The sequence below is a fragment of the Clarias gariepinus genome, chromosome 10 (assembly GCF_024256425.1).
Source record: "Clarias gariepinus isolate MV-2021 ecotype Netherlands chromosome 10, CGAR_prim_01v2, whole genome shotgun sequence".
Lineage (NCBI taxonomy): Eukaryota > Metazoa > Chordata > Actinopteri > Siluriformes > Clariidae > Clarias > Clarias gariepinus.
Genome location: NC_071109.1, coordinates 26,436,974 through 26,453,359, shown reverse-complemented (window position 1 = coordinate 26,453,359; position 16,386 = coordinate 26,436,974). Strand labels below are relative to the sequence as shown.

Here is a 16,386-nt window from a genome sequence, read left to right as displayed (position 1 = left end):
AATATAGATGTTCCCAGACAAATGTACTAAAAATAAAAAGAAGCCTGGATAATTTTACATGTTTTACTTTTGGCTTTGAGAACAAATTATTCATCGTCTTCATGTAGCACAAACACGTTGTCATAGATAAAGACAACCAGCAAGATGAAACACACAGCGTCTTTAAACACTTTGTGTGTTTACAGTTTCATTGCTGGTGATGTAAAATAATATGACTTATTTAAGCACCACATAACCAAACCCTTAAATTCATAACAGCAGGATTTTAGCATTAAAATCGAAACTAATGTTGACAGCAGAAAATTGTCTCCTTAGGCATGGTGGCTGAGTGATAAGGCCTTTCTGCGACCGATCAGACCATTTTGATCACTCGAATGTGGGTCCTTGAGAAAGTACAAGCACTTTACTAATGGAAACACATTAACAAAACATAAGCAGTTGATAAAACTGTGTCTGGAGACTGGACCTGAATGAGAAACCATTCTGCAGTTCTTCTAAAACCATACTCTTTCAAATACATGCAACATTTTACATTAATGCAGACTAAACCAAGATTAAATAATGAATTCAATAATTGTTCCTTTTGGGATTCTGCAGTGTTGTAACAGACAGAAGCAAATCTATAATATAAATCTGCAGAGGACATCTTAGAAACATGAGCAGCATTTATTGGCTTTTTTAACTTCAAGGAAATACATGAGAAGCTGAGGGAATTAATATTTATAACTGCTCTATAACACAAGCTCTAACAGGAACTAACCTGTTTAGTTGCTGTTGTACAAACAAACATACCTATATATAAATAAAAATTATTACACAACAGTCTTTAGTAAACAAAACATTGATTAGAGTTTATTAAAACTGAAGTGATGGTTCGATTTAGAGACAAGGAGTTTTGTACTGTTCATTAGAATCATCAACTGTGAACTATTTTACAGTTTGTATGTGATGATTGCACAATTATTTAAATTAAACAGGTGTGAATTTACAATACTTAAAACTCAACAGGATTTCCACATGGAGGAATCTCCAAACACATAACAATAACCATACACAATTGTTTTGTTTATCCCAAATACAATTGTTAATCCAAGACATGTTTGATATTCAAAGCCTGTTTGTTTCACCATGCAGCTCCAGTGGCAGACTTACATTGCCAATCCAGGTTTATTGCATCCAGTTTAGCATCCAGGAATACAGAATTGCAGTTAGTAATCATTCATATGATGATACAATTACAGTTAGTTTAGATTTTTTTTTTTTGTATATAAAAAGGCATCACTGAGGGAAATTATTAACATTTGAGGCAGTATGATTTTAATCCCATTTTGCAGAATGCTAAACTGGTAGCTATAAAGTTTGTTTACCTGTTACCTCATCATCTTGTAAATGAATGTCAAAACTGCTTAAAATATCAAATACGTCCTGGATGATTGCCTGCATTTGGTAGTAAATGGGGAAATTGTTTTCCAAAACACAGAAAAAAATAAAATGTAGGCATGTAGTACCTGCTACTTGCAACATTTACCATCATCATCAGTCACTAATGTGTCCATTAATTAAGCTTTACAGTCTTTAGGAACAGCTGTTATTTTAATCCAGGTGGACACTTATAAATAAATCTGTTATATAGTACACAAGTTATATTTACAACTTCCTGCTAAGTCTTTTCAGAAGTGAAATACATTGTAGCCAAGCTCTACCATGGCTCCGACAAGAAGAGCCCACAGCGGGATACAAATTAAACTCAGCCAGATCTCAGTCAGACGCTCTAGCCTTGCACACAGCAACAGACTAAAGGCCAACTTTAACAAAATGGCCACCAGGTACCAAACTCGTTTCTTCAGGTTGTCAGCTGCATTGCGTGGGTCAAAGCCCGGCTTACAGCGCCCGGCCATTTTCACAATGAGCATGAGCAGGAGAATGGTGTCAAAGGTCCAGACGGGAAGAAAGACGAGGAACCAGTTCCAGTGGATTTTGTCATCCAACTTGAGGACCAGCATGATAAGGAAGATGAGGCTGAAGATCCAGGTGAGGAGCACTCGCTGTGCAAGAGACATGCTCATCCAGAGAGACTAATTTAGACCTAAAATAGAATATGAAGATACTTTTTAAGATTGAAGAAGCATTAGATGATTCCTACTTGCAATATAGTTACCAAGACCTGGGCCACCTATGAAATTCTACACAGAACGTCATAGGTGGACACAGGTGCTCAACAAGAGACCTTAATTAGGACAAATGATATACTTTTCTTGTATATAATTTCTATTAATAGTCCTAATATCCTTTTACTGAGACCTTAACTAAATAGTTAACATGAATGCATATAACTGAAGAAACTAAATCAGAGGATCTGCAATGATTGATTACTATACACTACAGGGGCAACAATTTGTGAATACCTGACCATGCTGTAAAAATATATATTTGCACACTTTCTTATCTTTTTTTTCGGCATATTTGTCTCACTTAAATGTTTTAAATCATTTTATAATAACATAAAGATAATTTAAGTAAATACAAAATGCAGTTTTTAAATGATTATTTCATATTTTAAGTGAAAAAAAAATGTCCAAACCTGCATTGTCCTATGTGAAAAGTAATTGCCCCTTAACCTAATAACTGGTTGTGCCATCCTTAACTGAGGCAACTGCAGTTATTCAGATGTTGTTCTGGGATTATTTATGAGCTCCTGGATAAGTTGTCATTGTGCTCTTGGAGTAATTATGGTTGGCCAGCCCTTCATCAGAAGGTTCACCACTGTTCCAACTTTTCTTAATTTGTGGATAATGGCTCTCACTGTGGTTTGCTGAAGTCCCAAAGCCTTAGAAATGGTTGGTGACCCCTACCAGACTAATACTTTAATATACTGTCAATTAGATTGTTTCTCATTCTGTTCTTAAATTTCTTTAGATGATGTGTTCCTTTTTGAGATATTTAAGCATGCTTCTGTTTGTTAGACATGGTCTATTTAAATGATGACGCATGGTGAACATCCCCTGGTCTTCATGGACCTTATTTTGGGCAGCAGAGCACTGTTCTCAGTTTTAGACATTCTTAATAATAGTTTGCTTCAAACATTGCAGCAGCACATAAAAAAAAAAAAAAAAGACAGAAAAAAGGCAGGTGTGCACAAACCTCGGCCAAGAAGATATTATCTAAATTTTTAAAAGCAGTTAGTGGTAAGTAAATTAGACATACTTACATGTTTACAGACTAGTTAATACCACCGATCGTTTACTTTAGAGCCTAATATTTGATATGTTTAAACGTGTTTTTTTTAATACTTTGATAGCATGACTTCTTTTTTCAATAATCATTAAACAGTCTTAAAATTTTTTTAAACAGTTTTGTGTAGGAACACATGGACTTCTATGTTACTTCGCGCTAATAAGATGGAACGAATAGCAAACAGATGAGTGGAAACTGGGTTTAAAATCATTTATGTCGGTCCTTAAACCAGCTCATTAATGTTTTATATTTTATTCTGGTCACTGGTTGTTTAATTATACGAATGACAACGGTTTGTGTTTCTTGACGTAATAAAAAAATTACATATCTTGAGTTAACCAAACCAAACTAGCTCAAATGCTAGCTAGCAACTTTAGCCAGGCTACCGAGATAACTAAGTAACTAGGGCTGCATCCCAAACGGCTCACTGTTCCCTATATTACTACATTATACATGACACTACACATGCTAGAAACATAGTGCTATTTAATACACTACATTCCGTCAATTTGTTCATTTAGGCTTCAACCTAGCTCGTCATCATTTTGGGTTAACAGCAATAAAATAAACCTGAATTTTCGCAGCAGCAATAAAATGTCTTACCCACCCAAATGAAAAAAACTCCACTTCTCCACACTCGAGTTTAACATAAATTACTGACAAATATGGTGTGTTTTAATCAATATTTAGAGCATTTATGCTTCATCTCTGCTTATTCGTTTTCAAAGCGTCTTAATTTCTGCTTCGTTTCGGTGAAGCACTGCAGAAACCCTGTTACGTACCTAGAGTCGCCCCTTAGTGGATTGGAGATCGTGGCGTACCTATATACACGGTATATATATATATTATACACACACTACTCACAATAAGGTAGGAACATTGTTATTTACATGAGTGCTTTTCCTATTTGCTCTTAATTTTAATTAAATGAGTAAAAGCATTCGGGCACACACATCCAGACTGTGCAACAGCTTTTTTCCACAAGCCATCCATCTCCTCAACAAAAAGGGACTGGACTGATAAACACAAACACACACACAAACATTATCACTCAGCTTAACTCAACTACCTCAAAATATTGGGCCTGGACTGACTAATCAACACAAGTGCAGACCCACTGACCTACACCACCAAATTATTGTACACACCAACCTGTACTGTAAATGCTTCACTGTTTATCTCTTTTGCACAATGATCATTACTGGACTACTTTTTGCACTTATTTCTTAATTCTTGCTGCTGTATTAAGGAATGTTTATGTTTACCCACTACCTCAACACCATATTTTATGTTCTGTTATGTCGTGGTTGCGCACTATCACTTTGTTGTTGCTCTTGTTTGCACATTTGCACGTGCACTTTATGTTGTCTATAAAACCTGTAGTTATACTTAGCTAGTTAGTTTTTGTTAATTTATGTTGTAATTTATGTTAGGTCTTTTTGTCCTGTCTCTGCTAGCCAGCTAACTAGGCCTCTTGGTTAGCTAGTTTAGTGTCTGTGTTAATTTATGTTGTAAATTTATGTTGCATGTAGCACCTCGGTCCTGGAGGATCGTTTTTTCGTTTCACTGTGTACTAACTGTATATGGTTGTAATTGACAATAAAGCCTACTTGAACTTAATAGATCTCTTTGATATTACTAATAATGTATGAGAAGAAAAACCTTTTTTATTCGTTTAATATTTATTACCCCAAAAATTTAGACAATAACAGGGATAGCCCCAAATAACAGAAAATGACAATGTCAGTAGCGAGTGTTTGACGCAATGACAGCGTGACAGCGACATCTCATGCTCCTCACTAGCCTCATGATGTTCTGAGGCAATGCGTTCCACTCCACAAGTGCTACACGCAGTTCTTCCAGTTTACATGGGGGTGGGGTAGGATCTTCCAGTCTCTGCTTTAACTGGTCCCAGATGTGCTCTATGAGGTTCAGGTTAGGAGACATCGATGGCCATACCATATGAGGCACTCCAACTTCCTGAATTCGAGCTGTGACAATTCTGCCTCGATGTATCATCCATGAACAGAAAGTTGGGGGTGTGCTGGCAGAATTGGGGGATGATGATGGGTTCTATGATGTCTCTGAGGTAAGAACGTGCAGTGACTGAGCCATGTACAATAACCAAATCTGTTTTGCGCTGACTGGTGATGCCTGCCCAGACTGTTGTACCTCCTCCACCAAAGCAAACCCTGGGGACCATGTTGACCTCAGCGTATCGCTCACCTCGCCTTGTGGCAACCTACTTACAGGGTCAAGAGTTTTTTTAGGCTAACACCAAATGATGGCACAGATGATCTCATTAATTATTTAAATTATTGAAAAACTTGCATTACCTGTAATAGATTGCAGCCTTTTGCAATTAACATCAGTGGTAATTACCATTGTATTTTTTTTTTCCAATTTTACAACCATGGTAGTACCTCCGGTCAAAATTAACATTCACACACTTCGGGCAATTTGAGAACGCTAATTAGCATGTCTTTGAGAAAAAAAAACAGAGCACCCGGAGGAACCCCACCAAGTGCGGGGAGAACAGGCAAACTCTATGCACACAGACCCTGAGGTGTGAATTAGAGTGCTAACCACTAAGCCACCGTGCAGCCAAGGGGTCAGGTAGTCAGAAATAACCCTGTTAACTCTTTTGCTAACCACAAGATTCCCAAATCTGGTCCTGTGCTGTTTTGTATAACCTAGTGATAAGAGAATGAAGCCTTGCAAATCTTTTTTTTTTAATTTGTGTCAAAAATTATTCGAAGCGTTGACCTCAGGAGGTACAGCGACATCTAGTGGTTTGCAGAAATTGAGGGAACCATCTCCTGAAGCACTGTCATGGCTTAAATAATACTTACATGACTGCAATAAAATATATCCAATCACTTAGTGGTGTTTGGTTTTTATGTAAACTATTTCAGACATTTACACTTGTGCAGCAATAAATATTTACATATATTACACTTATTTTTTACGTATTTAAATAGATTACTTTTTTCTTGATATATCCACATTTGGTGGTAGTTCATAATCTCACAAAGGGCTTATGCATTTACCTTATTTCAGGTACTTCAATGATGAAAAAGATTTCATTATTAGCATAAATATGTTCTGACTGCTGAATGATATAATTAAGGCATGCTTGTGCGGGGGGTGTCAAGTTTTAAATGCTCCCAGACATTTGATCAGCATTTTCCACAAATTTCCAAGAATTTACGTATATTGTTTGTTTTCACGTGGTGTAGGCCATGTGACACAACTTCACAAGATTGAGTCAAGTTTCGGAGCTTTTTTGAATTAAACCCGTAGAGCAGCAGGTGATTACAATTTTTCGATAAACCACTACATTTCGCTAAGCTTCAGGTTAGAGTATTTACAGCTAGTTTATATAATGTGTGTGTGAGTTGTAAGAGTTAGAAATTGTATAATTTGTTTTTCAGATTTGAAATGTCAAAGCGGTTTGGATTGCTTTTTGAGAACTTCAGATTCTTGTAATATCATGTAAGTAACGCAAGTAATAAATTGTATTTTTATGTTTTGGAGATATAATTTGATGCATTTTGGTGGGCAATACCACGCAACAAATGAAATGAAGGTAGGGCTGTATTTGACCAAGCAGGCCCAAAAAAACTACTGCTAGAAAATGGCGGGTGAGTGACGCGTGTGTGAACTTCTTTTACTTTTTAGTAAATTTGGTACTGAAGGATAACGTTTTGTATCTTAGAAAAAACAAAAATAACATGTTTATTATATATTCACCATTTGTTCTACGAGAAAAAAGGTAAAAAAAAAAAAAAAGTGGTATTAAAAGGCAGTTTTGGTGAAATTTCCATTCAGTACAAGTTTAATTCTAGCCTTTTACTTTATTTAATGGTAATATCCAGTTTTTATTTTTGTCACGAAACCGTCATGGAAAAGTTTTACATGGAGGTGATGAACCTGTGTACATTACATTTTATCCTTGTTTTTCTTATTCGATTTGCCCATGCAATGTCACATTTAGGCACTAGGTGGCAATGTGACTATCTGTCATGTTTAATATCACTTTAAATTCCTCACATTTGGTTTCATCGTGCTTTAGTTGTTAACGGTGAAAGGATTGAATTTAAATTTAAAGCTTTGTTTTTAAAAACAACTCTCTAATCCATTATGGGGTTGTAGTGAAGAGGATTTTGTATGCTTGTCCCTGATTGGACAGTTTTTGGATTCATTATCGTCTCTCTATGGTTTCAGTGGTATCTGACACTTAAAAAGCATGTTTCGTCTGGTAATTTCAGCGTAAATATAATTTTCGTAAATATTATGTGGTGATATTGATTTATTAAACGTTATTACGAGAAATGAGCATTTGCCTATTTCGGGATTACCGATCTGTAGAATCACCCCGTTTGTTGTTGGTTGCTGACGGCATCGCTTCTCGGCCTTTTGGCTAAGATCAAGTGTAGTATCTGTTCTTATCAGTTTAATATCTGATACGTCCCCTACCCGGGGACCATATATTAAATTGATTTTTGGAACAGGGAGATGGAATAGGGGCTTGCTCCGTCCACTCCACGCATCGACCCGGTATTGCAGTACTTCCGGGAACGGTGCACCCCCTCTCTCTTTGTCAAAGAAAGCTTATTATAGCGAATCTGTCTGTGTATGAATTCTGCGTTAAAGCTGACGGTTATAGCGTTGCTTTATTCAGGGTCGATATGTTTAGAAAGAAGTACAGCAGAAGTACTTTTACACAAACGATTAGTTATTTTTTTCTCTTCGCTACGCCTTTTAACCAAACTGTACGTAATTTATTATGCATTTCGGTTAAACAGAAATCTTCGCGCTCGCGTTATTTTTAAATGACTCTTTTTGTTTATGGGAACTGGTTATATAGCTCGCTCTTGTAAAGAAGTTTTATTTTGGCTGAAACGGAACTGCATACCGAGCGAGGGGCGGGGCTAACTATAGCGAGGCCTTAAAACAGTTCTAATAAAATAGTTGAAATATTTTTCCTGACTCTTATTGCTTGCAGCAGGGCAACACGCGTCTTCTTTTGGACTGTCTGTTGTGATGTTCGAGGACATGCTGCGATTTTTAAAGTCGTTTCCTGGATGTTGTAGCTCTCGTGGAATTCAGAAGCAGTGCATCATGGGAACTGCTTCGTTGTTAAGAAAACCGACAACCGTACGTTTTTTTCGTGTAATAAAATTAGTATTGTTTTAGCTGTCCTCTTATGTTGTGGTGTTTTACACTCTGATATTTGTATAACGGTTAGTGGTATAAATGTCACCATGATGGTAAACAGTGTATGTGGTGGTCCAGTCGCTAGGCGATGGGGTAGCAATTCATACTTACCTGGCAGGGGAGATACCATGATCAAGAAGGTGGTTCACCCAGGGTGAGGCTCAACCATTGCACTCTCGGTTGTGCTGACCCCTGCGAATTCCCCAAATGTGGGAATCTCGACTGCATAATTTCTGGTAGTGGGGGACTGCGTTCGCGCTCTCCCCTGATATTCATTGTACAAAAGTCAGAATTTATCCAGCATTTGTTTACCACACTGGGCTAAAAAAAGGGGTCAAGATGGCGCCTGTGTCGGCGTGCCGTTTATTGCTCTCCTGCCTAATAGAATGGTTGAGTGCGTTGTATTTAAACTATGGCGCCCTTATAGTTTACGATCGTCAGTCCCTTTTGGATACTCGATCAAGATTTTTAATCTTTATAAATCGGACATGTGTGTTCCTAATCCCCCCCAGCTTTGAAGCCCAATTTATCCACCTTGACTGGAACGGTCCTATTTGCCTAGGGCTGATTTACCGTCCTCCACACGTGGATAAGGACTTTCTTCAGCAATTCACCGACTTCATTGGTAACATCGTCACCAAATTTGATCGTTTTTTATTGCTGGGCTATTGCTGTCAGTCAAACCCTCTTTCGGGGGACTTTGTTAATTTAATGGAGGCTTTTAACCTGACACAGGGGGTGAAGGTCCCACTCATACTTTGGACATATTTTGGGCCTTATCCTTTCTTATGGTATTGATATTACTGATGTTATAGTTTCTGATTATATGCTCTCTGATCATAAGCTGGTTCTATTTTCCATGTGTCTCTCAAGCCTTTCTCTTGTTTCTTCTAAAGTGACATCTCTGTCTATGGTTTATTACCCTTAGTTTAACATCAATTTTAGTCAGTGTTTCACAAAGTCTTGCTCCCATCTATTTTTGGACTCCCCATTATCAGACTTGGATGCAGACGAACATCTCAGTCTGTTACAAAATGCCTGGCTTGTGGTAATGGATGAAATTGCCCCTCTAAAGCCTCTTAAGCTTAAACCTAAATCTGAAGTGTGACATACCACTGAGACTTGGCTACTGAGACAGACTTGTAGAAAGGCAGAGCGAAAATGGAAAAAGACAACTTAAACATTTCTTTACAGCTGTTCAAAGACGGTTTATCGGCTTATCAGAGAGCCGCCAAATCGGCTAAGGCGACCTACTTTTCGAACTTAATTTTGCATAAGCAGTCTAGACATAAGGTGCTGTTTTCTGTTATTAACTCTGTTGTTAATCCCACTGGAAACACTGTCAGTTTCTTCTGTCGGCCTTTGTGAAAGCTTTTCAAGGTTTTTTAAGGACAAAGTAAGTAAACCTGACCTGGGAGCTTTTATTTTCTCTCTCAAGCAGCCTGTTCCCCAGCCGTTGTCTGCATCTTGGAAGGTTTTTGAACCAGTTTCTATTCAGACACTCAAAGACACTATTGCTAAACTGAAACCATCTTTTTCTCCATATGATATTATTCATCCTAGATTTTTAAGACAAATTATTGATTCGTCTGGATCGGGCCTAGTGTCCTTTTTTTAATAAATGCCTTTCAACAGGCGTGGTTCCTACTAATTTGAAAGTGGCTACTATCACTCCTCTCCTAAAGAAGCCCTCACTTGATCTGTCTGTTCTAAAAAATTATCGTCCTATCTCCATTATACCTAAGGTCTTGAAAAAAATAGTTTCTTGAACTTCAATACTTTCTTGCTTTAAACAGTCTATTTGAGCATTTTCAATCTGGTTTTAAGGTGGCCCACAGTACTGAATCAGCTCTTTTGAGAGTGTTAAACGACATTTTCTTAGCCACCAATACGGGGGATTCTGTGGTACTTGTTATTTTAGATTTATCAGCTGCCTTCGACACTAATAATCACTCAGTTTTACTAAATAGACTAGAGTCTTGGGTGGGTCTCTCTGGCATAGTCTTAAAGTGGTTTCAGTCATTTTTATCTGACAGAAAATGTGGTAAAAATAGGAGATTTTTCCTCATCGACTGCTTCTTTTCCCAATGGTCTTCCACAAGGCTCTGTGCTGGCTACCACTCTATTTTCATTGTACATGCTATCGCTGGGATTTATTTTTAGGAAACATGGGGTATCTTTCCACTTTCACGCTGAGGACACGCAAATTTACTTACCTTTTAAGAAAAATGATGGCTTGGCCATGACTACTTTATTCTGTTTAGATAAAGTTAAATCTTGGTTATCTCATAACTTTTTTTATCCCTTAATGAAAAGAAAACTGAGGTGATGTAGTCTTTGGCCCTTCCGAACACATGAAGGCCCCTAATCGTGATCTGGGTCCTCTATCAGCCTTTAGGTCCTCACAGGCTCGGAATTTAGGTTTCCTGCTAGATAATGCACTAAAACTTGATAAACAAAGCTCTACCGTGATTGGATCTAGCTTTTATCAGCTCCGCACGCTCGCAAAAATTAAACCTTTCTCACTGATAAGACTCTAGAGATGGCCATTTACGCCTTCATTACAACCCGCCTTGATTATTGCAACTCTCTTTATTATGGTGTTTCTAAAGCTCAAATCGCCCGTCTTTAACTGGTTCAGAATGCTGCTGCTAAATTTCTCTTGAAAAAGAAAAAAAGGGATCATGTGACTCCGCTTTTGAAAGCCTTTTATTGGCTGCCTGTTCAATTCAGAATTCATTTAAAAATTTTACTGTTTGTTTTTTAAATCATTACACCAGCAAGCACCCTTCTACTTATCTGAATTGCTGCACCATTATACACCCCTGAGAAGTTTGAGATCCTGCGACCAGAACCTCCTTTTAATCCCACACTCCAGACTCAAGTGTAGAGGTGACCATGCTTTTTTGGTTATTGGGCCTCGTCTCTGGAATGACTTGCCATTTGTTATCCGAACGGCTCTTACAGTACTTTGAATATTTTTAAAACCCTTTTAAAAACCCATCTGTTTTCTCTGGCCTACTAGGCTCCACTGTGCCTATTAAGTTTTTGTGTGTGTTGTGTATTTTTAGCCTTTTTATGATGTTATGATGTGGATGTATAGCACTTTGGTCAGTCTCGCGGCTGTTATAAATGTGTTTTATAAATAAACTAAACCTTTACCATTTATATATCTGCAACAACGATGAGTAATAGACGTTTTCTCTTTTTAACTTTTGCTTAAAATATTTTCTTCTATTTCAAAATCAATACGTACTTTAATTCCGAAGGAAAGTTCAAACATCCAAGAACATGTTCGTTATAATTCGTAAATATGATATGATATAAAACTTAGACCATTGCACAGTACTTCCGGGAACGGTGCACCCCCGTCTCTGTTAAAGAAAGATCATCATGATCAAGAACTGAAAATGGTTTCTAATGTTGGTTATATAGAGTCAGTGTGGTAATGTGAAAATAGTTAGCCTGTGCTTTTACACACTTCATAATTTGTCATTGCATTGTACATTAATACTCCAACTTTCGACTTAATCTTAAACCAAACTGCACAAAACTAGTGCTGCACGATTAATCATACCGCAATCACGATGTCAGCCTATGCGATTACATTACAGCAAATGTTGCGATTATATTAAATAAAGAAATGCATTCGCGGACTAACAAGACATTCATTCTAAGAGCTGCATGGCCATTTCTTATGCCAAAGTAAAAAATTACCAGTCAGTCTCGTGTAGCATAAAGGGGTACTGTGCAAGATTGGCAAAACTAAAGTCACGACAAATTTATATCGGCACCTGAAGCAACACAGAGAAAAGTATGACGAATGCATGGGGTTAAAAGCCAAGAGTAGTAAAGAGACCAAACAAAGCACAACCCAGTGTGAGCAGAACAAAACACATTATTACAGAGGTGTTTGTAAGTCTTAGTAAGTGACGTACCGAGGTTCAACTTGAAATAACTGCAGTGAAATTCTTTTTAACCCCTACGGACCTTTGGTCAAGCAGGACGACTGAGACATATATTAGCCTAACTGCGCACAATGAGTTTGAACTGAAAAGCCGTTGCATGCAAACATCGTATTTCCCTGACAATCACACCGGAGAGAACATACTGTAGCTTTGAGTTTGAGAGAGGCACTGGCTGCATGGGACCTCTGTAAGGATGGTTTGGTCGTAGTCACAACAGACAAAGCGGTGGCGCTTAATCACTGGATTAGGTTCCAGTGCTTCGGGCATAGACTTCATTTGGCCATCGGTAAGTTAAATTAATCTTTTCATATTTAAAGCTACTTAACTGTACGTTAGAAAGGACAGCTGTTAACAGATTTATTTAAGAGTAAATGGAAATACAGTGTAGAAATCGGTGTGTCACAAAGACCACTAGAAATGTCTCATTTAAATTATTTTCATGATTATTAGCATGACTCTAAAATTAATGTTTAAAGGACACTTTTCTTTTCTTTAATCTTTCCTTCATCATTAGATTAAAAATGGTGAGTGGCCCCCTGTCGTCGCTCCTGTTCGCCTTGTTCTTCGAACCCTTGGGAGAAGGCATTCGCATGTATAGGGGGAATCCGGGGCGTGGAGGCAGGTGGGACGGAACACCGCATATCATTATATGCAGATGACGTCCTTCTATACTTAAGGCAGCCACAATCATCAATTCCTTGGGTATTGGAGATAATTAATCAGTATAGTGGGTACAAAATAAACCTGGGGAAATCCCAAGCCATGTTTTTAAATGCCCCACCGAATGTTAATTTACAGTGTCCCTTTCACATCACTGACTCTGGGTTTCTTTATTTGGGCATACACATAACCCATGACTTAAAGGATTTATTCTCCAAAAATTATTCACCCTTAATGAAAAAACTCAAACAGGATATAAATAGGTGGACTTCTTTGCCAATTTCTTTTTTTTGGAAGAATTAGCACAATTAAAATGAATGTGCTTCCCTGTTTACTTTATTTATTTCAGTGCATACCCTGCTATTTAAATTCTAACTTTTTTAAGGGTCTAAATACAGCCATCAGTAAATTTATATGAAATAATAAAAAACCCAGGATTAAATTCAATTCTCTCCTCAGTCCAAGGGAGTGTGGAGGCGGATCTTTGCCCAACATACAGCTTTATTACTGGGCTGCTCAAATCAAACATATGCTTAGATGGTTTTCAAATGATACAGGCTCTTTGTGGGTCACTATGGAATATTTTGCCTGTGCCCCGAGAACATTAACATCTCCATTTATTAATAATTTTAAGGAGATCCGGACAGTTGTTAAACTTTGTTATTAAATACCCTTTTGGCTTGGGAAGATGTAAAAAAAAATATCTCCACCTCCCCGGGAATTTAACCATGCAATCCCCAATCATTTTGAACCCTGACCTTCCTGCTTCCTTGGCTAATATTGGCCTTCGGTCCTGGGTGGAGAAAGGTGTTTTAAAATTAGCCAATTTATTTACAGATAATGTCAAATCTTTCGAGACACTTAGAATGGATTATAAACTTCCTAGAACAGATTTTTAAAAATTTCCCCAGTTACGTCACTTTATTCAATCTGAAATGAGACAGGGCAAAATCCGCTTTGAATTATCCGATGTTGAAAATCATCTCCTTCCTCCAGGGGCATTGAAGGGTCAGATTTCCTATCTGTATGGCTCCCTTTTATCAGAAACCTCTTCACCTTTGAATCCTTTAAGAAAGGTTTGAGAAAAGGATATGGGCTTATCATTCACTGATGATGAATGGCTCTCTATATGTGAGGAGGTTTTTCACAAATCAACTTCAGTTTCTGTGCATAAGCACAAAACTTAAAATTCATATATAGAACATATCTCACCCATGTACGCCTCGACAATATGTATCCAAATGTATCTCAGCTGTGTTTTAAATTTAATTCAGAAACGGAACATTGATGCATCTATTCTGGGAGTGTAAGAAAATAATTAAAACTTTTTGGTATGAAGTGCATGATCTGGTTGAGAAAATACTGGCTAGAAAATTCACTATGTCTCCAATTATATACCTGTTAAAATATCACTAGATCTTCCTTCTGATTTAAATTGTTTATTAAATTTCATTACTTATCTGGCAAAGAAATGTATACTTATGGTCATCTCGTGTACCAACTGTAAAGATGTGTTTGGCACAAGTGGGTAATCTTCTACCATTGGAAAAACTTACATACAACTTACAGAACAAATCTGAACTATTCTGGCGGATATGGGCCCCTTTGTGGGATCTACTTGAACAGTCATGACTCTTTCTGTTATGTTTTATTTTACTGAACTGTTTTGCCCTAGGGTGTTTCCATGTTCACTCTTATATTAACAAATTATTGTTTGTGTTTAAATGTTTGCTGTGGGTGTTGTTTGTATATTGATCTGGCTCTGTTTTTTTGTTGTTAAATATCAATAAAAATATAATTTAAAAAATGGTGATTGATTTGATAAGGATACCAATAAAGTATGTTACAACCTTCTTAAATGTCCCTGTTTTGACAAAATGTAAAAATATTTTTAAAAAATGGGTATTTTTTATATCTGACTTTTTGACTTTTAAATTTTTTTTAAAGTTAATTTAATGTAATGTAAAGATGTTAGTTATTTAATTTTGTACAATTGTTTTAATTTAAAAACATTGTTTATTTCTAGTTGCTATATTGCACTGTATACTATCTCAGTTGAGAAATTTAAATTTAAGCATTATAAGTAATGGGGGTACATTTTCCTTGATAATAAGCAAGTTTAGTCATACCACTTGTTTATCGTATCGCAATCTTGACCGTAATAATCGCAATGTGTCAATTTTCCCACATCGTGCAGCCCTATCACAAACCCACAATAAGTCGTGTATTTTCTGTGAAATACGAAGTCTGACTATACTGCGCAAGTAGACAAGGTCATGTGAACTCCATGTAAGCATAAATTTATAGTACATTTGAAAACTTTTGAGCATGAGATGTACTTTTAATATGGCTTATATAGCTATTATTATTGGTGGCAGGCGGAACTATGTTTTCAGACTCGCTTTGCCAGTCGGACAGAAACATCCGTGCTCAAGTGTTTTAAATTTTAATTTTTTTTAGCACTTTGTTTATAGACTGTTATATAACGCTTTTAAATTCTACACATTTAAAATCCAAATTACTATCCAATTCTTAATTTATTTGGTAAGAAAGCAATGAACGGTTTTGTTTTATCTATAACTGAACTGCATGCCGTGGGGGCGGGGCTAACTGCAGCGAGGCTTTAAAACTATTTCAATAAAATATTTTTTTACTGACTTGTGCTTACAACGGAGCAAAACGTACCTCTTGGAGTGACTGTTGTGATGTTTAAGGTCATGCTACAATTTTAGAAGCAGTTTCTCTAACGTTGTAACTCATTATAGATTCAGAAGCAGTGCATCATGGGAACTGGTTTGTTGTTAAGAAAATAGACGACAGTGCGGTTTTACGTGTAATAAAATAACTGGTCTATTAGCGGTCTTCTTATGTTGTGGTGTTTTACACTCTGATATTTGTATAACGGTTAGTGGTATATTTGTCACCATGATGGTAAACAGTGTGTGTGGTGGTGCAGTCGCTAGGCCGTGGGATAGCAATTCATACTTACCTGGCAGGGGAGATACCATGATCAAGAAGGTGGTTCACCCAGGGTGAGGCTCAACCATTGCACTCTCGGTTGTGCTGACCCCTGCGAATTCCCCAAATGTGGGAATCTCGACTGCATAATTTCTGGTAGTGGGGGACTGCGTTCGCGCTCTCCCCTGATATTCATTGTACTAAAGTCAGAATAAATGTCATTTACGCTCACTGTAAGTGTTATAGTAGTGATTAGTATGTATTTTGTGTTTACTGTAACGTCACGTGTTAACCATGCCTTTTTTAATAAAGACCGATTAGGAGCAGTAAGGAAATTCAGGCAGAG

The 16,386-nt window shown here is 37.2% G+C and overlaps 1 protein-coding gene and 3 non-coding genes across 5 annotated transcripts; 3 read left to right on the top strand and 1 right to left on the bottom strand.

The window, feature by feature from the left end:
- Positions 1–647: 647 nt before the first annotated feature.
- tmem60 (transmembrane protein 60) lies at positions 648–3,981 on the bottom strand. 2 transcript variants are annotated; one of them, XM_053505310.1, is made up of 2 exons: positions 3,838–3,981; positions 648–2,086 (listed from the first exon to the last, which is right to left on the bottom strand). In XM_053505310.1, exon 2 carries the CDS (start codon positions 2,064–2,066, stop codon positions 1,671–1,673), a length of 396 nt encoding a protein of 131 aa, XP_053361285.1. In that variant the 5' UTR covers positions 2,067–2,086; positions 3,838–3,981; the 3' UTR covers positions 648–1,670. The 2 variants fall into 2 exon arrangements, with proteins under 2 accessions (XP_053361285.1, XP_053361284.1); XM_053505309.1 differs by having other exon boundaries at positions 3,842–3,981.
- A 3,656-nt stretch (positions 3,982–7,637) lies between these two features.
- LOC128532390 (U2 spliceosomal RNA) lies at positions 7,638–7,828 on the top strand. The gene has a single exon (XR_008361297.1). It is a non-coding gene; the product is annotated as a U2 spliceosomal RNA (small nuclear RNA).
- Positions 7,829–8,557: 729 nt separating this feature from the next.
- Positions 8,558–8,722, top strand: LOC128532377 (U1 spliceosomal RNA). The gene has a single exon (XR_008361286.1). It is a non-coding gene; the product is annotated as a U1 spliceosomal RNA (small nuclear RNA).
- Positions 8,723–16,063: 7,341 nt separating this feature from the next.
- Positions 16,064–16,228, top strand: LOC128532375 (U1 spliceosomal RNA). The gene has a single exon (XR_008361285.1). It is a non-coding gene; the product is annotated as a U1 spliceosomal RNA (small nuclear RNA).
- Positions 16,229–16,386: the final 158 nt, after the last annotated feature.